General features: G+C 38.0%; 1 protein-coding gene across 9 annotated transcripts in view; it reads right to left on the reverse strand.

Annotated features, from left to right (window-relative positions):
- Nucleotides 1–24,843, reverse strand: part of LOC106879193 (structure-specific endonuclease subunit MUS81) — a 52,867-nt gene that overhangs the window by 1,978 nt on the left and 26,046 nt on the right. For 3 of the 9 annotated variants that reach the window (XM_089349777.1, XM_089349776.1, XM_089349775.1), the window contains exons 9-17: nucleotides 22,084–22,317; nucleotides 20,017–20,220; nucleotides 19,000–19,118; nucleotides 16,382–16,479; nucleotides 15,361–15,477; nucleotides 9,484–9,579; nucleotides 7,684–7,815; nucleotides 6,197–6,300; nucleotides 945–1,028 (exon numbers count right to left, since the gene is read on the reverse strand). In XM_089349777.1, the coding sequence (XP_089205903.1) occupies nucleotides 945–1,028; nucleotides 6,197–6,300; nucleotides 7,684–7,815; nucleotides 9,484–9,579; nucleotides 15,361–15,477; nucleotides 16,382–16,479; nucleotides 19,000–19,118; nucleotides 20,017–20,220; nucleotides 22,084–22,317 (1,188 nt within the window). The remainder of the gene's footprint in view (nucleotides 1–944; nucleotides 1,029–6,196; nucleotides 6,301–7,683; nucleotides 7,816–9,483; nucleotides 9,580–15,360; nucleotides 15,478–16,381; nucleotides 16,480–18,999; nucleotides 19,119–20,016; nucleotides 20,221–22,083; nucleotides 22,318–24,843) is intronic. The other 6 variants (XM_089349779.1, XM_089349778.1, XM_089349783.1 and 3 more) reach the window with 3 other exon arrangements.

A 24,843-nucleotide genomic window follows, 5' to 3' on the forward strand; every position in this document is an offset into this window, starting at 1 on the left:
ATATATATATATATATATATACACACACAAATATATATACCTAACAGTGGAAGGAACCCATGGAAAAGGGAGACCCAGGAAGACATGGGATGAGGTGGTGAAGCATGACTTTCGGACGTTGGGCCTCACAGAGGCAATGATGAAAGACCGAGACCTCTGGAGATGTGATTGAGAAGACCCGGCAAGGGAAGTGAGATCACAGATATAGTCTACACCTGTGTTACATAACCAGCCCATTTAAAAAGTACCTTTGAATCTACGGGCAACATTCCGTGCTTGAGGAGACCTATTGAGTCAAGTAAATCAAGATCAAATCAAATCACAATCAAACGGAAATTGTAGTTGTGGCTGTTCCCAATGCTGGTGGCACACGATAAGCACCATTCATTCATGCGTGGGTCACTGCCAGAGCCGCCTGACTGGTTCCCTGTGCCAGTAGCATGTAAAAAGCACCATCCGAACATGGTGAATATTTATGAGTTTGAGTTTATGTAACTCTACCAGTTAGAAATCCTGTGTTGTATCATAAAATGTAACTTAGCTACTCAATAAAATAAACAGTAGACTAACGTAAGAACGGTGGGTAGAGGTGGGGATATAATATTGGGTTGTCTGGAAAAAGAAAAGCACCAAGTGCCGAAAATGAACTTTCTTATCTTCCATTTTAAAGGGTTACAGAATTAACACATTTTAGAACATGGTTGAGTCCATAAAATAGGATTTGACAACACCTCCATTTAGAGCACAGTTTAAGCTATCTTTTCGTGGAAGAAAGTTTATGTTCCTATGACCTAAGTCGAAAGGTAAGCTACTATAAATTGGCACAAACCTTCCAGACAACCCAATAACTTAAAACCCAGATGATGGGGCCCCCCGACAAGGTCACAATATGATAACTGAAACTAGTCAAAAAAAAAAAAACCAAATAAAAAAAAAGCAAATACCTGTTATTTTTTCCAGCCTTAATGTTATTCAGCATTTGCTCTTGACTGATTTTATCTGGACAAGCATTATAAGCTTCATATAAACTGCAATATGAAAATAAGCAAGAAATTATACATACATACATATATATAGGCGTAGGAGTGGCTGTGTGGTAAGTAGCTTGCTTACAAACCACATGGTTCCGGGTTCAGTCCCACTGTGTGGCACCTTGGGCAAGTGTCTTCTACTATAACCTCAGGCCGACCAAAGCCTTGTGAGTGGATTTGGTAGACGGAAACTGAAAGAAACCCGTCGTGTATATATATATATATATATATATATACATATGGTGATAAATTGAATATTAATTCAATTTAAAACCAAATGGCCTAGCATATAAAAAAATCTGAAATTTCAGAAAAAAATGTATTACACGTGTATAAGGGATGACTACTAGGTGGACATCCAATATGCTAGAAAGAGGTCATCAATGACCCAACCACAAAGAAAAATAATGTTCTCCAGAAAAATTTCGCAAAACGCCAGAACAGGACAAAATGAGAAATATACAGAGTTATCTATGGACTGCAGTTTCGAACATTAACGTTATACTTACGTAATAACATCCGTGTTCTCATCCTCATCAGCATAGACGCTCTAGAATTAACATAATTTGCAGAACTATACACGAATTGTCTTAATGAAACAAGACTTGCATATAGTTCTACCAATTAAATTGGGGTTGCTTTTCAAAATGCCTCCGGTCGTTGATGACCTCTTTCTAGAATATTGGATGTCCACCTAGTGGTCATCCCTTATACACGTGTAATACAATTTTTTCTGAATTTTCAGATTTTTTATATGCTAGGCCACTTGGTTTTAATTTGAATTAATATTCAATTTATCACCCTATCTATATAAATAATAATTTAAATAGTTATGTTCTCCAGCCGGCAACATATACTGCAGTGATTTATTCTCTGCAGAATTGTTTCCGGAATTCTGCGGGCCGGAGCTGAAGCATTTTGAAAAGCAGCCCCAATGTAATCGGTAGAACTATATGCGAGTCTAGTTTCATGAAGACAACTCGTGTATAGTTCTGCAAATTATATTGATTTTAGAACGTCTATGCTGATGAGAACATGGATGTTATTACGTAAGTATAACGTTAATGTTCGAAACTGCAGTCCATCGATAACTCTTTATTCTGTATATTTCTCATTTTGTTCTGTTCTGGCGTTTTGCGAAATTTTTCTGGAGAGCATTATTTTTCTTTGTGGTTGGGTCGTTGATGACCTCTTTCTAGCATATTGGATGTCAAAACAGACAGCAGAGTTTGGGACAGTCTTCTGACTTGGCAGTTCCTGTTGAATTGTCCAATCCATGCCAGCATGGAAAACAGACATTAAATGATGATGATGATGATGATATATCTGTGTGTGTGTGTGTGTGTGTGTGTGTGTGCATGTATATATATATATATATATATATATATATATATATATACATGTCTCTTAAAGGATAGAGCTCAAAATCAATGTATTGAAGATACTTTATTGCAGCAACAATTATAATAACAGAAACAACCACAATAAGCCAAACCTATGCACATTTCAATAGGGTATCCTGGAAAAATAAACCACATCATCAGATGTCTCGTAAAATATTGTAACAAATTACAACATATTACAAATTTCTGGATACTCCATCTCATCAGGGTCGCATTATTGCCATCACCAATACTATTATTAGCAAAACACACACATCATCCAAGAGGGTGAAAGAATAATCGACGGCACGCAACCTACCATCGTTATTTTCTTACAGAATGTAAACAAACCAGTCAACCGAAATCCAGCGACGTACACCGCCCGGTTTACAGCGTAAAAATCCCTTGCCAAAAATTCATCCCCTATGTACATCAAGATTTCCTATCGGATCTTCCTATAACGATAGTGTATTAATTAATTCATTAATTATACCCGCCCACGCCCACGCACCGCACACCACCACCCACAAGCCCACACCTACCACCACACACACATATACCTATACTTAGATACACACACCAATATATATTTGTGTGTATTTTTTATGTATAACCATACACACAAACTCATATATACACTCACATATGCATGCATATACATATACACACATACAGATACACATGCACCCACATAAACGCGCACAGATACACACACACATTTACATATATACGCATACATACTCACATACACACATGCGTACATATGTACATACATACATATAGCTATACCTCCATATATACATCGATACATATGCACATACACACACACAAGCTTATATATGTTTACATGTTTACATGTACACACATACACATACGTCTCCATACACACATATATACATATATACACACATACACTCTCACGTGTCTCCACATGTATACCTACACCCATATACATATACACTCATATATTTGCGCCACAGACCTAATTCCAGTAAGATATACCTCTTCCTTAATTTCGAACTTGTTCCTATACACATTCCGGTAATTCCTATTTATAAAATGCATACGTATGTCTATACATATGTAGACATCTGTAAGCTTTAAACGTTATTTTATTAACTAGGTGACCCTTGGAAAAAAGTATGGAAAATAATTCCAAGTTACATAATGAACAAGTACTTTTACCCTTGTCGTACGGCATCGATTTGCCTACTAACAACCATTCAAGGGAGTAATCCTTTTTCTCATCTTTCAATTTCCAAACTAAATTACTAAGCGCCGTACTATATTGCTTACTCCAATCCCTAAAGGATGAGTAATGATTAGAAATTCGTTTCGAGACCTCAAGTGACGAAGCCCCGATATAACTCCAAATCTTCTTATCCGCTATAACATTACACCTATAGACAATGTTTTTAGTTTTAGTAGGCAAATCGATGCCGTACGACAAGGGTAAAAGTACTTGTTCGTTATGTAACTTGGAATTATTTTCCATACTTTTTTCCAAGGGTCACCTAGTTAATAAAATAACGTTTAAAGCTTACAGATGTCTACATATGTATAGACATACGTATGCATTTTATAAATAGGAATTACCGGAATGTGTATAGGCACAAGTTCGAAATTAAGGAAGAGGTATATTCATCTCTATTTATCTTACTGGAATTAGGTCTGTGGCGCAAATATATGAGTGTATATGTATATGGGTGTAGGTATACATGTGGAGACACGTGAGAGTGTATGTGTGTATATATGTATATATGTGTGTATGGAGACGTATGTGTATGTGTGTACATGTAAACATGTAGATCGTTGCCAGTGCCCCTGGACTGGTTCTTGTGCGGGTGGCACATGAGATGCACCATTTTGAGCCTGGCCGTTGCCAGTACCGCCTGACTGGCTCCTGTAGGATTTTCGAGCGAGATCGTTGCCAGTGCCCCTGGACTGGCTTGTGCGGGTGGCACATAAAAGACACCATTTCGAGCGTGGCCGTTTTCGTGCGGGTGACACGTAAAAGCACCCACTACACTCTCTGAGTGGTTGGCGTTAGGAAGGGCATCCAGCTGTAGAAACTCTGCCAAATCAGATTGGAGCCTGGTGTTGCCATCCGGTTTCACCAGTCCTCAGTCAAATCGTCCAACCCATGCTAGCATGGAAAGCGGACGTTAAACGATGATGATGATGATGATGATGATGTGTGTGTATGTGCATATGTATCGATGTATATATGGAGGTATAGCTATATGTATGTATGTACATATGTACGCATGTGTGTATGTATGCGTATATATGTAAATGTGTGTGTATCTGTGCGCGTTTATGTGGGTGCATGTGTATCTGTATGTGTGTATATGTATATGCATGCATATGTGAGTGTATATATGAGTTTGTGTGTATGGTTATACATAAAAAATACACACAAATATATATTGGTGTGTGTATCTAAGTATAGGTATATGTGTGTGTGGGTGTAGGTGTGGGCTTGTGGGTGGTGGTGTGCGGTGCGTGGGCGTGGGCGGGTATAATTAATGAATTAATTAATACACTATCGTTATAGGAAGATCCGATAGGAAATCTTGATGTACATGGGGGATGAATTTTTGGCAAGGGATTTTTACGCTGTAAACCGGGCGGTGTACGTCGCTGGATTTCGGTTGACTGGTTTGTTTACATTCTGTAAGAAAATAACGATGGTAGGTTGCGTGCCGTCGATTATTCTTTCACCCTCTTGGATGATGTGTGTTTTTTTTCTAATAATAGTATTGGTGATGGCAATAATGCAACCCTGATGAGATGGAGTATCCAGAAATTTGTAATATGTTGTAATTTGTTACAATATTTTACGAGACATCTTATGATGTGGTTTATTTTTCCGGGATACCCTATTGAAATGTGCATAGGTTTGGTTTATTGTGGTTGTTTCTGCTATTATAATTGTTGCTGCAATAAAGTATCTTCAATGCATCGATTTTGAGCTCTATCTTTTAAGAGACATATATATATATATATACAAAAACTCAACTGTGAGTTTTTGGCTAAGACTGTTAACAGATACTATATATTTTGTAAAATTTGTTTTATAAAAGTATATATTTAATATATATATATATATATATATATATATATATATATATATACACACACACATAAAATAAATAAATGGAGTTAAACGCAGGTGTTATTCAAATTCTTTTACTTCCGACATATGTTTTGAAGACAACATTGATATTATTCCAAAAGGAATAAATGGTGTAAAATATGTAACTTTCTCATCAGGGAAAGAAAGAGGATCAAACTCAACAATAAGACATTTTAACAAATGTGATGACTGTAAATGATGAACAGAACGCTATTATGTATTTAAAAAGAACCGTTAGTAGATATGACGGCAAAGGTAGCGCATATGAAGAGAAGGAGTAAAGAAATCAATAAGGAGAGAACAAATAAAGGAGAAATATAGAGTAATATGTCAGTTAAATAAATGTTCAAAGGCTTGGAAATATATATATATATATATATATATATATATATATATATATCAATAAATGCATAGATAAATAGATAGATATGTGTTGGGCTTTGTTCAGTTTCCATCTACCTACCAAATCCATTCACAAGGCTATAGTCAGCCCAGAGCTATAAAAGAAGATTCCTGGTCAAGGTGCCATGCAGTGGGTTTGAACCTAAGGTCATATGGTTGAGAAGCAAGTTTCTCAGCCACACTGCCACGTCTGTGCTCAGCCACACCTGTAGCATAAAAGATCATTAATCAGGACCACTTACCTGGCAGGCGTTGGCCATTTCTCAGTGACAGCAAATGCTTTTGCTCCAGACATGTTGGGGAAGTGAAGCAGCTGTTTTGCAAACATCTCACGCACTGTTAACACCTATGGACAAATATAGATATGTGCAGTCACCATCACTTGCAATGTAATATGGCTTTCACTAATTTTTTTAAATATTTTCGAAGCTGTCCATGTAGCCATGAACAGAGAAAGACATCGTTTCAACCTTCCTACCTTCGACCTGCTAGAAACAACAGTCAAATCTTCCTCAAAGCCGTACCAGTTTTTCAAGTGAGGGATTTTTATACTATGTTTTCTGCAGTGTAGGACTAGAGGATACTTAAAATCAGATGGCCCGTACACATAAGCAATATGAGCTATGGCAAAGAACAAAACAAGTTTCGATGAGGGAGCAAATATTTAAGAAAAAGTGGAAGTGGATTGGTAGCACAATTAGAAAAGACACACCAAATGCAGCGAAAGTGCTTTACAGTGGAATCCGGATGGATATAGAAAGAGGGGTAGGCCTAAGATCTCGTGGCGTAGATCAACACAAAAGGAACTAGAGAAAGGGGGACATTCATGGCAGAGTATAAGTACAGAAGCGAAAAATTATGCGACATGGAATTCAATTATAAGTGGCCTATACTTCGTGTTGGAGGGTTAAAGGCAGGAAAGAAAGAAGGACTAGAGGATGATTTTATTGACAGAGAATGCCAACAAACATTATTGTTGTGCATGCAAAGCAACAAACATAAACATACACATACAATAGAAACAAAGAAAGAATGAACAGGCAGACAATTGGTATCAGTCTAGAGCTTGGAATTTATATATTTACACGTAACTGTAGAGCTGTTACAACAGAGTTGTTAGAATAGAATAAAGTGTATTATAGATCATTTCTTACAGCTGTTTCCAGAATAGATGCACACAGGGGAGTATAGTGCATTTCTCAGCAGACAAAGATAAGTTTTACATATATTAGCAGTCTATTTCATATTTAGAGAGGGAAGAATTGATGTATACCTCTAGTAGGGTATTTTAGAAATTAGCAGTTCCATTGTTAAAGAGAAAAGGTAGCAACAACATGACTGTTTAAGTCGCAGTTTATGTTGTAGTTTTAGGTGGTAAATCATTCTGAGCACTTATTGAATATACTCATTACATTACACCATTAGACATAAATTTACCCGAACTCTCTCTCTCTCTCTCTCTCTAGATATACAGATATTCAAGAAACTTCTTCCATGTAGTTTCACTCACAAGGCATTAGTTGGCCTGAGGCTTGAGTAGAGGACACATACTCAAGGTGCTGCTCAGTGAATTAGAACTCAAAACTCTGAGGTAATAAACTGAACTCTGTACTCACACAGCCTTGCCTGTGCCTCAGGTGTCAACTTAAATAACTAATTGTCAAACACCTTAATTACATTTTCATTGTTTCATTTATCTGAAATATAAAAGAAAACAATCAAAACCAACCTGGCTCTTTGCAGCAGAGTTATTGAAGTCTTCAAAATTACAAAGAATTTCTGAAGCACTATCTAAACTATGATCTATCTTCTCTCCTGGTTTAGCTTTCACAACTTCATTGCTACCATATAAGGTCTTCTTCTGTAATACAAGAGCAGATGTAAACAATAATTTAATTGTGGGTGATATCTAACTATTAATACATTACCATCATTATCATCATTTTAATATCAGTGTTTTCTTTTTTTGTTTTGTTTTCTTTTACATGCTAGCATAGCATATTATCACTTAGTTATCTTGAGCTAAACAGACACTTGGACCAATAAAAGAGCCTCTGTGTGGTCATTCACCCACTAGAAACATTAGCTGAATCTGTACCAACTTTTTAGCATTCAGGATATTTTGTCAAATGCATTGCTTATTTATTCACATTGTTTTGAATTAATAATGCATCATCTTGTAGCTTCAAGATTTTGATGATGAAATTATTTATTTTTGGACTGATATTGTATGGTAGGTGTGAGAGGCAAGATCAGGCTGGTTTCAACACAAAATAAAAATTAATCAAAGGACATACTAAGTATGTCAACCTGCTGGACATTACAGCTAAAACTCTTATTTGTATTGCTGAAAAAAAAAAAAAACACTGATAATAACTACAGCGATCAACTGTTTGTAGGCAAACAGGCTATGACAATCTCTCAACATACGTTCAAGTATATATTACTCTTTACCCTTTTACTTGTTTCAGTCATTTGACTGTGGCCATGCTGGAGCACCGCCTTTAGTCAAGCAAATCAACCCCAGGACTTATTCTTTGTAAACCTAGTACTTATTCTATCAGTCTCGTTTGCCGAAACGCTAAGTTACAGAGACCTAAACATGCCAGCATCAGTTGTCAAGCGATGTTGAGGGGACAAACACAGACACACAAACACACACACATACATATATATACATATATATGATGGGCTTCTTTCAGTTTCCGTCTACCAAATCCACTCACAAGGCCTTGATCGGCCCGAGGCTATAGTAGAAGACACTTGCCCAAGGTGCCACACAGTAGGACTGAACCCGGAACCATGTGGTTGGTAAGCAAGCTACTTACCACACAGCCACTCCTATGCCTATATATATATATATATATATATTACCGGAAATGTGCTGTGCGTGAGAAGACCCGGCAAGCCAAGTAAGATCGTTGCCAGTGCCCCTGGACTGGTTCTTGTGCGGGTGGCACATGAGATGCACCATTTTGAGCGTGGCCGTTGCCAGTACCGCCTGACTGGCTCCTGTAGGATTTTCGAGCGAGATCGTTGCCAGTGCCCCTGGACTGGCTTGTGCGGGTGGCACATAAAAGACACCATTTCGAGCGTGGCCGTTTTCATGCGGGTGACACGTAAAAGCACCCACTACACTCTCTGAGTGGTTGGCGTTAGGAAGGGCATCCAGCTGTAGAAACTCTGCCAAATCAGACTGGAGCCTGGTGTTGCCATCCGGTTTCACCAGTCCTCAGTCAAATTGTCCAACCCATGCTAGCATGGAAAGCGGACGTTAAACGATGATGATGATGATGATGATGATGATGATGATGATCCAGTGATAGAAAGAAAGAAGTGAGTTTCTTTGTTATGAGAGCTTTAGCTGATTAAGGTTGATCTTGCATCTCTATGCATATGTGTTTGAACAAACGATGTGATGGCCACTTTTCGAATCCCACATAGCATACTGAAAGATCCAATAACATGCACACATACGATATTGAAAGTGGATTACATACATGAGGTGCAAAACAGCAAATTTACTTACTAAATAATAACCTTGAAGGTAACGTGTTAACAGTGTCAGGTAAGCAACAGACTCCTTAGTATTTTCAGTCCTCTTAATTTTGAACTCGTCGACTACCTGGGATGAATACAAACATTAAGATGTAGAATAAGGTGTGTGCAGCAGATGGTGACATGCTCAATATGTCACAATAAATAAATATGTAAAACAATAATGATAATAATAATACTAAGGTAAAAGTAAAAAACGTTTATATTTGGCCATAGTTTTGTAGTGATCTTTGACAATAATTTTGTTCGAATAATAATAATAATAATAATAATAATAATAATAATAATAATAATAATAATAATGATGATGATAATAATGATGATGATGATAATAATGCTGAAAGAAATCAAGACAAATAATATAACCGGAATGAATAGATTGATTAAAGTCTGCATCATCTATATAGGAAATAAAGTAGGCCTTGAACCAAACCGTAAATGTGGAAATGAAGAAAAAAGAACCTTGGTGGAAAGGAAGAATGAAACAGTGAATGAAAGAACTAAGAAAACATGTCGACATCTTGGAAAGAAAGAAAAAAGTGAAATTAAGAGGGAGGAGAAATATCTGGAACTAGAATGTAGATATAAAATAAAGAAAAAGGGGCAAAATGTATTTCTTGAAGAGCTGAAACAAAGATTGCAAGCTAAAGCGACAAAGATCAAGAGATATGATCAAAGAATTGAACAATATAAAAATCAATAGATTGTTCCACCAAGATCAGAAAAGGGTTTATCAACAACTGAATGAAAAGGTTAACAACAGGGAGAGATCAGATGCAGAAGAAGTAAAAGGTTTTGGAGTAACATCTGGGATAATGGAAGAAAGCATAACAAAGATGCTAAATGGTTGAAGGAATTAAGATCAGAAAAATATGAAGTGAAACAGAGCAATATTAGAATAATGACTGAAATGGTAACCAAACAGACAACAAAGATCCCAAACTGGAAATGTCCAAGAACGGAAGGAGTACAAGGATATTGGCTGAAAAATTTACCAGCACTACACAGAAGAATAGCCATGCAAATGGATAAAGTAATCAACAATGGTGACAAATCCCAAAGTGGCTGACCACAGGTAAAAACAATTCTTTCCCAAAAGGGTCTCAGTAAAAGCAATGCAGTGGATAATTACCAGCCTATTTCAAGGAGATAGCCTATCACCATTGCTATTTGTGATTTGTATGATATCACACAGATACTACGGAAAGTACAACTTGAAAAGTGGAGAAAAATTAAATCATCTGTTATATATGGATGGTTTAAAGATCTTTGGAAAGACTGAATGTGAAATAAATGGCCTAGTTTCAACAGTGCAGATATTCAGTAAGGACATCAGAATGGAATTTGGGACTAAAAAGTGTGGTATGCTTAAACTACAAAGAGGTAAAGTTGTGTCATCTGATGGTGTAGAGCTACCCAAGAAAATCAAGGATATTGAGACTAATGGATATAAATATGTGGGGGTTTTAGAATATGACAAAATCAAGGAAATTGAAACGAAAGAAAGATAAAAATCTGGAGAATCTACTAGAACAGACGCAAGCGTTAATCTATAAAAAACATGTGACATATTAATAAGAATCTGTAAATGTACAACCAACCAGAAATCTGAGTACCTTATTATTTTTTCTAATATAATATATATATATATATAACTAGCAGAAATACTCGGCGTTGCCTGGGTTAAAGAGAATAATGAAATCTAAAAACGCCGTCTAGACTACGCATCATCTTTATATACAGAGATGTATATACACACACGCACCCAAACACACGTATATATATGTATATCAATATAAATATATGAAAGTCAATGAAGTTTCGTAAAAGAAGGTGATCATGTACATACTTTCTTGCTGTTGTGATTATAACACCTCATTGTAAACTATGTTCCTTGTTTTCCCTTGTGGAGCATATACAAATAGGTTTTTTGTTGCTGCCCACTCTTGAGCAGCCAACATACAGTTGTCCATGTGAGAAGCAGGGCTCTTCCAAGAGAAGACCAGCTACAGACAGTGTTTGACCCTGATATTTGTTTATGGACATGGCAAAAGTCACACGAAGGGGGAATTGTAGTCTTCTGAATGTAAAAGGAATGTCTGCTCCTGATGGAGTAAGAGGAATTCTTGGAATAAAGACGTCATCCCCTTTTGCACATCCAGAAAGAATGGTAGCCTCGATAACGTGTGACATCATTTTCTAAATAATGCTCATCTGTTATGTTCGGGTTAAAATTTCATCAACATCAAAAATATATGAATTTTCATGGGAGTTATGGCCGTTATGCAAAGAATATAATTTCCAAATTTCATAAAGATCCATTCAGTACTTTTGACGTAGTTTTGGATAAGAAAACAGATGACTAATGTGTGTGTTTGTGTGCATGTGTATGTGTGTGTGATGGGTGTATATATGTATAGATATCTGTATGCATGTATATATATGTATATATGTGTACATATTACATGTACATCTATATATATATATACATCTACACATATGTATACATATACATGTATGTATAGATCTATATATCTATACATATACGTGTACATCTATATGTATACATATACATCTCTCTCTCTCTTTCTCTTTCTCTCTCTCTCTCTCTCTGAAAGTATCTGTCATTACAGTATCGAAATGGTGTACATATACATGTATATGTATACATATACATCTCTCTCTCTCTCTCTTTCTGTCTCTCTCTTTCTCTCTCTGTGAAAGTATCTGTCACTACAGTATCGAAATGTGATTGTTTCAGTTAGTGGAATAGTTTCATTTTTAAAGTGAAAGTATTTGACATGAGTGTTTTTGTTTCACTTTTGACACGTAATACTTAAATAGTGGAGGAGATATTATGTTGCCGTGTGCTCGAACTCTGCAAGAAGTTAATAATTTTTTTTGACTAAAACACAACTGGAACCCTAAGTAAGGCATGTGTAAAATTTGAATGAAATTGGTTGCGTAGTTCTCGAGTTTTAGGGATTCACACAGACAGACAGACAGACAGACAGACACACATTCTCATTTTTATATATATAGATTATGTGTATTTCTTCTATCTTAATGAATAAAAATTCTTCTGATAGAATAAATGGGTTAATAGAAACCAATGTAGCAAAGAACACAAAATAACTGTGGTTTAGTTCCTGTTTTTAAGGCAGGAACTCCTTGAAATTTTGGGTATTTGAGTATATTTAAGAATTTAAGGAATGGAGAAAACGCATGTTATAATTGCATACTTTATTCCTACATATGTTTCAAAGGATTACAACCTGTGTGATCCATAGGGATCTTTGATATTAAAATTGTAACCTTCTCATCAGGGAAAGCATGGGAATCATCTTAAACGTAAGACATTATGACCAATTATGTCTTACGTTTAAGATGATTCCCATGCTTTCCCTGATGAGAAGGTTACAATTTTAATATCAAAGATCCCTATGGATCACACAGGTTGTAATCCTTTGAAACATATGTAGGAATAAAGTATGCAATTATAACATGCATTTTCTCCATTCCTTAAATTCTTATATATATATATATATATATATATATATATATATATATATATATATATATATATATATAGTCATACCCAATGACTGGTGTAGCAGCATCATAGTCAACTGCTACAAAGGTAAAGGTGACGCTTTAGATACAAATAATTACAGAGGCATCAAGCTGTTAGATCAGGTTATGAAAGTTACAAAGAGGGTCATAGCCCAACTAATTAGGGAGCGAATCAATTTAGATGAGATGCAGTTTGGGTTCGTGCCAGGTAAAAGCACTACTGATGCCTTATTTCTAGTGAGACAGTTGCAGGAGAAATACCTAGCTAAGGATAAACCTCTGTACCTGGCTTTCGTTGACATGGAGAAAGTCTTTGACAGGGTCCCCCGATCCCTTATCTGGTGGTCAATGAGGAAACTTGGGATAGAAGAATGGTTAGTGAGAGCTGTGCGAGCCATGTACAGAGATGCTGCCAGTAAGGTGAGGGTTGGAAATGAGTACAGCAATGAATTCCGGGTAGAGGTAGGGGTCCACCAAGGTTCCGTCCTCAGCCCCCTCTTATTTATCATAGTCCTCCAGGCAATCACAGAGGAGTTCAAGACAGGTTGCCCCTGGGAGCTCCTCTATGCTGATGACCTTGCCCTAATTGCGGAGTCACTATCAGAACTAGAGGAGAAGTTTCAGGTCTGGAAGCAAGGTCTAGAATTGAAGGGCCTTAGAGTCAACCTAGCTAAAACCAAAATCCTAATAAGTAGGAAGGTAGATAAAACACAAACTCCTTCAGGTAGATGGCCCTGCTCAGTATGTAGAAAAGGAGTAGGTAGTAACTCTATAAGATGTACCCGGTGCAAGCTATGGACACATAAGAGGCGCAGCAATATCAAAGGCAAGTTAACTAGCAAGTTAGTTTTTGTTTGTGGCAGATGTTCAGGTGCAATAAAGACTGTAAACAAACAGGAAACAACTTCTATCTCATTCCAGGGTGAAAAACTAGAGCTAGTCGATAGCTTCCGCTATCTGGGCGACCAAGTTAGTAGTGGGGGTGGGTGCGCTGAAAGTGTAGCTGCTAGAATAAGAATAGCCTGGGCAAAGTTTAGAGAGCTCTTACCCCTGCTGGCGACAAAGGGACTCTCACTCAGAGTAAAAGGCAGACTGTATGACGCATGCGTACGAACAGCCATGCTACATGGCAGTGAAACATGGGCTGTAACTGCTGAGGACATACGTAAGCTCGCAAGGAATGAAGCCAGTATGCTCCGTTGGATGTGTAATGTCAATGTGAATACCCGTCAGAGTGTAAGTATCTTGAGAGAAAAGCTGAACATTAGAAGCATCAGTTGTGGTGTGCAAGAGAGACGATTGTGCTGGTATGGACATGTGGTGAGAATGGATGTGGATAGCTGCGTGAAAAAGTGCCACACCCTAACAGTTGAGGGAACCCGTGGAAGAGGTAGGCCCAGGAAGACCTGGGCTGAGGTGGTGAGGCAAGACCTTCGTACATTGGGCCTCACCGAGGCGATGACTACTGACCGAGACCTTTGGAAATGTGCTGTGCGTGAGAAGACCCGGCAAGCCAAGTAAGATCGTTGCCAGTGCCCCTGGACTGGTTCTTGTGCGGGTGGCACATGAGATGCACCATTTTGAGCGTGGCCGTTGCCAGTACCGCCTGACTGGCTCCCGTAGGATTTTCGAGCGAGATCGTTGCCAGTGCCCCTGGACTGGCTTGTGCGGGTGGCACATAAAAGACACCATTTCGAGCGTGGCCGTTTTCGTGCAGGTGACACGTAAAAGCACCCACTACACTCTCTGAGTGGTTGGCGTTAGGAAGGGCATCCAGCTGTAGAAACTCTGCCAAATTAGACTGGAGCCTGGTGTTGCCATCCGGTTTCACCAGTCCTCAGTCAAATCGTCCAACCCATGCTAGCATGGAAAGCGGACGTTAAACGATGATGATGATGATGATGATGATGATATACATATATATGTGAAAGCACATGGTTTAGTGGCTAGGGTGTTGTGCTCACGATTGCAAGATCATGGTTTTGATTCCCAGATCAGGCACTATATAGTGTTCTTGAGCAAAGCGCTTCATTTCATGTCGCTCTGCAATCATTTTCTCATCTGACATGTAGCACAAGGTGTACCTGTACAGGTAATGTCAATTTGATGGAGGAAGCGAGCTTACATGTACAGAAACACTTGATCATGATAAACAAATCATCTATGTGGTTGTTTGTCAAGTAGTCTAATGATTCTGCTAATTCACTCTGCTACATTTTCCCTGTTTTTTAAAATTTTTTTATATAAATACATATATAAAGACAAAGCAACTTACCTGTGTGTTTGTTATGGCTTGAATTAATTTATCTTCAGAAACACTCAGGTGTTTTGTTGAACCATAATCTTCAATGAGATAGATAGCATGGCTTAAGCCACATTGCTTTAAACGAAACTGCATGTAAAGAGAAAAGAAAAAAAAAAGACAGTCACAATTGACATAATTTTCCACAAAAAATGCCCCTAAATTTTTATGTATTTTCTGCTATATTGTCAAGATGTTCAAATGTCAAAAAACATTAGAGTTGGCTTAATGTTAAATATTTGGGTGTTATTCAGATATAGTAAATTTACTCATGATGTGGGAGTTTGTAAAAGAAATATGTAGGTATCATCCCCTTGTCTAACAAGTGAAGGCTGGAAGGACTAACAAGGGAGACTCTATATGGCCACTCAATCTGCTAGATATAACAGACAAATCTCCCTAAAATTCCATTCAACCATTGGACAGTGTAGTTAAAGATGTACAAAAAGAGAGGATGGCCACAGCTGGAATGTCCTTGGTCTGGAGCTATATAACATACAGTTAGAAATACATACAATATAGAATAAAATGTTAAGAAAATGTTTCACAAAATATTTTAAAAAAAGAAAAGATAAAAATCAAGCAAAACAAAGTCCATTATTTTAAGTTTCAGTTCATCTTACATTTTTTACATTTTTGCAGAGTTTCAGTTGATACTCGTTTTTCTGTCTGCATTTGTAGAGCAGCTCATATCTTCAATTGAAAATCTCAGAGCTGTATAAAACATATTTTCAACCAGACACAGCCTTGACTACCATAGCATTCTACTAAAGAAGTGATTTAGCTCTTATCTACTTGGCACTTTCAAAATGTTGAGTATTATAAATCAAGCACTCTTTTAGATTAGAAAATGACAAAAACTAAGTTAAACAAATAACAAAATATAATTAAAGATATAAAAATGAAATTATCATCTCAATCCCTGAAAACTTAGTCTAGAATAAAATAAAAAGATTAAGATATTTTAAAAATAACAATAGTAGCATAAACATACTTTTTGTTCTCGAAACCTGCCATCTACAATACTTCCAGATAAATCATCCATTCGTTTTCTTTCCACAATATAATTTAATACAAGTTCAACTGGTTTTTCTGGAGGGGAAGAAGAAAAAAATTTGGTAACAATCCTGTTCTTAACATCACTTAAGAATCCACCTTAATAGCATCAGTTTTCTGAGTTCAAATGTCGCCAAAGTTGACTTTACCTTTCATCCTTTTGTGGGGTTGATAAAATAAGTATGTGTTGAGCACTGGTGTTGTTGTAATCAATTTACTCCTCTAAAATTGCTGGCATTGAGCCAAAAACTGGAAACTATTATTAGTATCAGATTCACTAATGTAAATCAGTGTTACAATCTTCACTATTGCCAATGCAGTTCTTTTAAATCTATCTTAATCCCTCATATAACCAGTGGCCACAAAGGAGTCATAATCCAGCAGCTGGATGCTCTTTCTATTATTAGCCTCTTTACTGAGTGTACTGGGTGTGTTTTACATGGCACCAGCACTAGTTGAGGCCCACATGATACTTGCAAAACTAAGATATCACTAGACTGAATACAAAAAATATGGAATTTCTAAAAACCATCCTTCTTGCTCAGTCAAAGATTTGAATGTAAGACAGTTAAGATATATAACATTTCTTCTATTACTTAATCTGAGAATAAGTAATAGTGGTTTTTCATATATAGAGAGAGGTCCAGTTCCTACTGTGACATGGTGGCATGTGTGTCTCAATCTTTGAGAGCCATGCCAGCAGAGCATAAGCTCCTCAAGGGTCTCACATGCTGGACAGACCAAAGTATAGAGGCCTGACTAATATGGACCACCACTTCCCAGAGGTGTAAATGGGTTTGTGCGTAGAACCAACACCCTTACCTAGTAATAACCAAAGTTACAGACGCATTAATGATAATTTGAAATCAAAACAGTGGAGAGAAGTTGTTGACGGTCTCTGCACCATAGTGAGTGAAAGGCAAGATAGTTTTCTCCATGCCATGAGGCACACAAGGCTGCAACATGATCTCTCCAACCAGTTATTTTTTTCTACCACTGTTCTGTTGCTGTTCCAGCTTCTCCACCCTTCTTGTCTCCTTTCCTTGTCAATGGTCCTTCACCACTGGCTTTAGAGTGCCCTGCTGCTCTTTCCTCACTCAGGCTGCCACTTCAGTGTCACCATACAATCGCTTTCTTGATCTTGTCTGAGTAAGTGTCTGGCCCAGCTCCAGCATCTCTGTCTAATTTTGTCACTGGTCCTGTTGGTGCTCGTTATCATCTCAATTGTGTCATTTCAGACTCTTTGCAGCCATTTAATGTCAAGTGTTCTCCTTAAGCATGTAAATTGGAAGCTGTCCATTGTTTTTTTCTTCCATTTTGTCACTTTTCAGTTTTCACATCCATGCTGGTTGAATCAAAGTCTTGAACAGCTTCAGCTTCATTTTGCGATTTATATTTTGGCTTCTCCATACCTAAGGAATAATGCCAGACAACAAGCTTATGTGAGAATTGGCAACAACAATATGGAAGACATCAAAGAATTTGTTTATCTTGGGGGCAATAGTCAATAGAGACAGTGAGGAAATGGAGGAGATATGAAGAACAGAATATCCAAAGACCGGAGAACATTCTACGACATAACAATGAAAGTGAAGATAGAGAAAGGGACAAATAAACGTCTGAAGTTAATATACAGGGTGTCCACAAAGTCTGGGTACATGGAGTAAATAAAATCATAACATAAACAATTAAATATAAGAAATAATAATTTCTTAAAGTATGTGTTAATCCCCATATACCCAAACTTTGTTGGACACCCTGTAGTTTATCTTAGGTAAGTTAATGGTTGAACAGTAATTGGCAGGCTGGAGGATGCCTTGAGAGGCACAATGTATGATACATCTTGGTCATGTGTATGAATCATATCCATTATAAGAGGCTAAAATTAATCTCTTCACACAGTTGCCTTCACTGCCACCACCTCCTCCTCCCCCTCCTCCTCCTACTACCAATTAGTACTTGGTGGTAGTAGGAGACTCTGCTCAGTTGCAAACATCCAGACCAGGGGTCCTGCTTTTCAGGGTCCCTCAGTATTTTGATTCCCTGCTTTCAACAGCAGCAACTAAGAATCATCATTTTTTTCAATCTTTTTTCCCCTCCACCTTCGTGCCCTCCCGCTCCTTGGTCTTGGAGATCCTATGGAATGTTATGGATGTTGTCAATCCTCTGGGTAAGCCATAGAAAAAAAAAAAAGGAGCTATGTGATATTGTTTTACTGAAGTGAAAGGAAATTCAGATGAGAACAGAAATCACAATATTTCAATTATTGATTATGTAGACTTTTCAATTTAGTTTTAACCTACAACAAACTTCTTTAATGAAAAACCAAGTATAGAGATAGATAGATAGATAGATAGATAGATAGAGAGAGAGAGAGAGAGAGAGAGAGAGAGAGAGAGAGAGAGGACAGGGAGAGACAAAGCAGAGATAGAAAGAATGAAACAGACATATAAACAAAAAAAAATCACACACATGTGCATACACACTTACACACATGCATGCATGTAACCCCCCCCCCCCCCACACACACACATACATACATCCATATATACATACCATTCTGTGAGTATTTGGATCTTGCTATCCAAAGGAAATCTCCAACATTTAGTTTTCTCAGTATACAGTTTACACCATTCTTGATTAATTCTGTCACAATGGGTTTGGTTGCATTAGACCTGAGTACAGAAAGAGAAACACATCAGTATCACACACATACAGATGTACCCTCCCCCACACACACACATTGGTGGATAAATATTCTTTATATGTGAGGTAACCAGATTGGTTACCCAGGATAGACAGCTGACAACTGTCCTGTTTTCCATTTTTTTCTTTGTACCCATATATGCTTGTGTGACACCATTTTGAGCGTGGCTGTTGATAGTTACCAACGTCGCCTCCCTGGCACGTGAAAAGACATTCGAGCGAGATCGTTGCCAATGCCGATAGACTGGCTCCTGTGCAGGTGGCATGTAAAATACACCATTTCAAGCGTGGCCGTCGCCAGTACTGCCTGACTTGCCCTCATGCCGGTGGCATGTAAAAGCACCCACTACACTCTCGGAGTGGTTGGTGTTAGGAAGGGCATCCAGCTGTAGAAACTCTGCCAAATCAGATTGGAGCGTGGTGTCGCCTCCTGGTCCACCAGTCCTCAGTCAAATTGTCCAACCCATGCTAGCATGGAAAGCGGATGTTAAACGAGGATGATGATGATGATGATGATATATATATATATATATATATATATATATATATATATATACATATAATCACAACTCCATCTAAGAATATCTGAAGAAGAAATTTTATTCCGAAATATCATATCAGACTATAGATAACTAAATTACAACAGGTATACAGTCCATTTTTTGTATTATAGTGCAGTGTTGTACCATTCAAAACATTTTATTCTTTATATCGTTTATTGTGTCTGCTCTGTTTGCAAATATGTTTATACATGTATTCAATGTGTTTGTATGCATGTACTACTACTACTACTACTACTACTACTACTACTACTGCTACTGCTGCTGCAGCAGCAACAGCAAATAAAAATATAAAATAAGCACTTACCCACCATAAAACTCACGGTTATCAACAAGAAGCATAATATCAAACGTGTAGGGTTGTAGTACTAATTCTGGGTTGATAGTGGCTTTCGTAACAACTAAATTTGGACCATCCTCTTCACAAAGGTCAGTTTGGCAGACCTTATTCTCATTATCACCATCATCATCAATGCAGACAACATCATCCACAAGAACAACTTCTTCCCTTCTGATTCATTAACCAAAAAGAAAAAATATATAAGCAATGTTAATTCTCTAAATGAAGTATTAACAGTAACTGCACGATAAACTGTAGTATATTGCCACTTAATTGTGGCTGACCCCTAGGGGTGGATGTTACTGTTGCTTTTAGCCCCAGGAGGACATCTCCTCCAGCTGGCTTATCGACACACGACTGTGTCCTGTTTGCCAAGGGTAGTTATCCCTCTCACCAACATCTGCAGCATGAATGGATCCGGATTTCAGGGTTATTTCCCTTCGTCGGCGTCCGATAGCCGCTGACCTTGGTGAGAGAGACAAAAACCTGGCAATCTTATATCTTCTGAAATCCGGAAATCCGGATCCGTTCGTGCTGCAGATGTTGGTGAGAGGGATAACTACCCTTGGCAAACAGGACACAGTCGTGTGTCGATAAGCCAGCTGGAGGAGATGTCCTCCTGGGGCTAAAAGCAACAGTAACATCCACCCCTAGGGGTCAGCCACACTTAAGTGGCAATATACTACACTTTATCGTGCAGTTACTGTTAATACTTCATTTAGAGAATTAACATTGCTTGTTTTCACCTTTTCGATATCAGTGAAGAATTTCACTTGAAAAGAAGATATAAGATTGCCAGGTTTTTGTCTCTCTCACCAAGGTCAGCGGCTATCGGACGCCGACGAAGGGAAATAACCCTGAAATCCGGATCCGTTCGTGCTGCAGATGTTGGTGAGAGGGATAACTACCCTTGGCAAACAGGACACAGTCGTGTGTCGATAAGCCAGCTGGAGGAGATGTCCTCCTGGGGCTAAAAGCAACAATAACATCCACCCCTAGGGGTCAGCCACACTTAAGTGGCAATATACTACACTTTATCGTGCAGTTACTGTTAATACTTTATTTAGAGAATTAACATTGCTTGTTTTCACCTTTTCGATATCAGTGAAGAATTTCACTGGAAAAGTAGATATAAGATTGCCAAGGTTTTATCTCTCTCATCAAAGATCAGTGGCTATCGGACGCTGACGAAGGGAAATAACCCTGAAACCCGGGTCCGTTCGTGCTACAGATCATGATGGGAGGGATAACTTCCCTTGGCAAACAGGACACAGTAGTGTGTCGATAAGCCAGCTGGAGGAGATGTCCTCCTGGGGCTAAAAGCAACAGTAACATCCACCCCTAGGGGTCAGCCACACTTAAGTGGCAATATACTACAAAAAATATATATATATGTATATAAACAAGATGAACATCACAAAGAGAATGGAGTGCTTTTTTTTTCTTGCATAAAAAATAACAATTATTGATGGAGTGTTAATTTTTCTCATTGATAGAGTTTTACAAAGAGAACTAACAGCACCAACCAAGCAGGATCACTGTCAGAGCAGCGGTCTCGCTTCCGTGCCAGTGGCACGTAAAAAGCACCCACTACACTCTCGGAGTGGTTGGCGTTAGAAAGGGCATCCAGCTGTAGAAACTCTGCCAGATCAGATTGGAGTCTGGTGTAGCCATCTGGTTAGCCAGTCCCCAGTCAAATTGTCCAACCCATGCTAGCATGGAAAGCAGACGTTAAACGATGATGATGATGAACGAAGACCTAATTTTTCATAAAAAGTAATTAACATCTTGATTTTATTTTTCCACTCAGCCAACACCACATCGTCCCTTTTTCAATACAGGCATTGGTTATGGGTTGGATGGTGTGACAAGAACCAACAGGCTAGAAGACTCTACTGAGCTCCAATGTCTGTTTTGGCATGATTTCTACAGCCAGATGTCCTTCCTACTGCCAAGCACTTTTCCCAGCGTGTTAACAATTCTACCAGCTTGCCAACTTGCTCAAAAGAAATATTACCAAATGTTGATATTTACTTAGAGTTTTGTCCAAGAAATTTATCCAGATTGGAAGAATTTTCTTTGATTGGTGAGAATTTTCTGGCATTTGAAACAGAGTTAAGAACTGTGAACGTTTCACATGTTGCAGGTGGAATTGATGTGGTACTGCTAGGTTCATCACCAGATAGAAAAGGCACAATGCTTTCGGTGTCTTGTGCTGACTGAGAAAGTTTTGAGGCCAATGATTGCCCAGAATCTGTCAAAGAGTATCTGGAGAATAGGAATAAGAAAATAAGAACAAAAAGAGAAGATAAAACAAAAAAAAAGAGAAGATAAAACAAAAAAAAAGAGAAGATAAAATAAGATGAGGAAAACAGTAAGTAGAACCATGTTGGTAAGATCTTACAAGGTAAATCATCATCATTTCATTATAATTTTTACATCCACTTTCCCATGTTTGCATGGGTCAGATGGAATTTTGTTTAGGGTGGGTTTTCTACATCTGGATGCTGTTCCTGCTGCTAACCCTCACCTGTTTCCAAGCAAGGTAATATTTTTGCAGAAGATGGGGAATGAAGGACACCGCTTGCATGCAGGTGACATTTGTTTACAGCTATCACATGATATTAAGGCAAGGAGACACACACACACACACACACACACAACAGGCTTTCAGTTTCTACCAAATCCACTCATAAGGCTTTGGTTAACTTGAGGCTATAGTAGAAGACACTTTCTCAAGGTGGGATTCAACTCAGAACAGTGTGGTTGGCAAGCAAACTTCTTACCACACTGCCATGTCTGCACCTACTAAATCTAAATTGAAAATAAAAGATGCCATGTCATCGACTCTTGGTGTATACTGTGCAAAATTTTTATCTAGGTGCAGGAGTGGCTGTGTGGTAAGTAGCTTGCTTATCAGCCAAATGGTTCCAGGTTCAGTCCCACTTCGTGGTATCTTGTGAGTGGATTTGGTAGACGGAAACTGAAAGAAGCCCATCGTATATATGAATGTATATATATGTGTGTATGTATGTTTGTGTGTCTGTGTTTGTCCCCCTAGCAATGCTTGACAACTGATGCTGGTGTGTTTATGTCCCCATCACCTAGCCGTTCGGCAAAAAAGACTGACAGAACAAGTACTAGACTTACAAAGAATAATTCCCGGGGTCAGTTTGTTTGACTAAAGGCGGTGCTCCAGCATGGTCACAGTCAAATGACTGAAACAAGTAAAGGGTAAAGGAGTACAGTTCCCAAGATATTAAAGCAGATATTTCCAAACTGTTTGTTGTGGCACTTCAGTGTGTCACTAATAATCTCCAGGTACGCCTTACAGAACTAAGTCAAATCTGAAGAATTTTTGTGAATATTGTTTCTCAGATCAATATTCATAAAATTTTTATATCAGATATACTTTGAAGTATATCTGAGATATACTGTGATAAGGTATTTAATTATTCATTAGTATTGTTAATTTTTGTGTCTGGTTAACAAAAGCAAATTAATGTGTTGTGAACCATTTTTAAACATTGTGCTATCACTGTGGTAAGTTTGGAAAGCTCTGCTATATATATATATTTCGTTTTTGGATTTGGTTTGCAAGATTTTAACGGTGAGTGTGTTAAATTTTAAGGCACGATAAGAAAATGACTCTCCCCAGACACAACAGTATATATATATATTCATATATATATACACACACACACATATATACATGTACCTCTTCGAAACGCTTAGTTTTAGAATGGTGGCAGCTGATGAAGGAAATGTTCTCTATGTGGCCTGTGTGTTTTCTGTACTGCGTTTATCATTTTGTCCACACTTTTGTGCTACGTCCTGTACCCAGATATGCATCTATATATACAGGTAGATGTAGGTATGTACATACATGTACGTATATACGCATATACTCATATATTATTTGTATTATCTATATATATATATATATATATATATATATATATATATATATAAGTCCAACCCATGCCAGCATGGAAAACGGATGTTAAAAGATGATGATGATGTATATATATCATCATCATCATCATCATCATCGTTTATGTATATATACAATGGGCTTCTTTAATCTTTGTCAGCCGAATCCACACACAAAGCTTTGATCAGCCCAAAGCTATAGTAGATGACACTTGCCCAAGATACCAGGCAGTGGAACTGAACCTGTAGAATCACGTGGTTGGGAAGAAAACTTCTTACCACATAGCTATGCCTGCACCTAGGATGGGCTTCTTTCAATTTCCATCTACCAAATCCACACACAAGGCTTTAACAACCCTAGGGCTATAATAGAAGACACTTGTCCAAGATGCCATGCAATGGGACTAAACTCAAGATTGCATAGTTGAGTAGTAAGTTTCTAAACTACAAAGAAAGAAAGATAGCATGGTCAAACCTCAACTACCTCAACGACCATGTTGTTGTTGCTGCTGGCACTCCATCGCTTACGAGGTCGAGGGTTCCAGTTGATCCGATCAATGGAACAGCCTGCTCATGAAATTAATGTGCAAGTGGCTGAGCATTTCACAGACACGTGTACCCTTGCCGTAGCTCTTGGGGATATTCAGCGTGACACAGATTGACAAGGCTGACCTTTTGAATTACAGGCACAACAGAAACAGGAAGTAAGAGTGAGAGAAAGTTGTGGTGAAAGAGTACAGCAGGGTTTGCCACCATCCCCTGCCGGAGCCTCGTGGAGCTTTAGGTGTTTTCGCTCAATAAACACTCACAACGCCCGGTCTGGGAATCGAAACCGCGATCCTATGACCGCGAGTCCACTGC

The sequence above is a fragment of the Octopus bimaculoides genome, chromosome 3 (assembly GCF_046866305.1).
Source record: "Octopus bimaculoides isolate indiv1 chromosome 3, ASM4686630v1, whole genome shotgun sequence".
NCBI classification, from domain to species: Eukaryota; Metazoa; Mollusca; class Cephalopoda; order Octopoda; family Octopodidae; genus Octopus; species Octopus bimaculoides.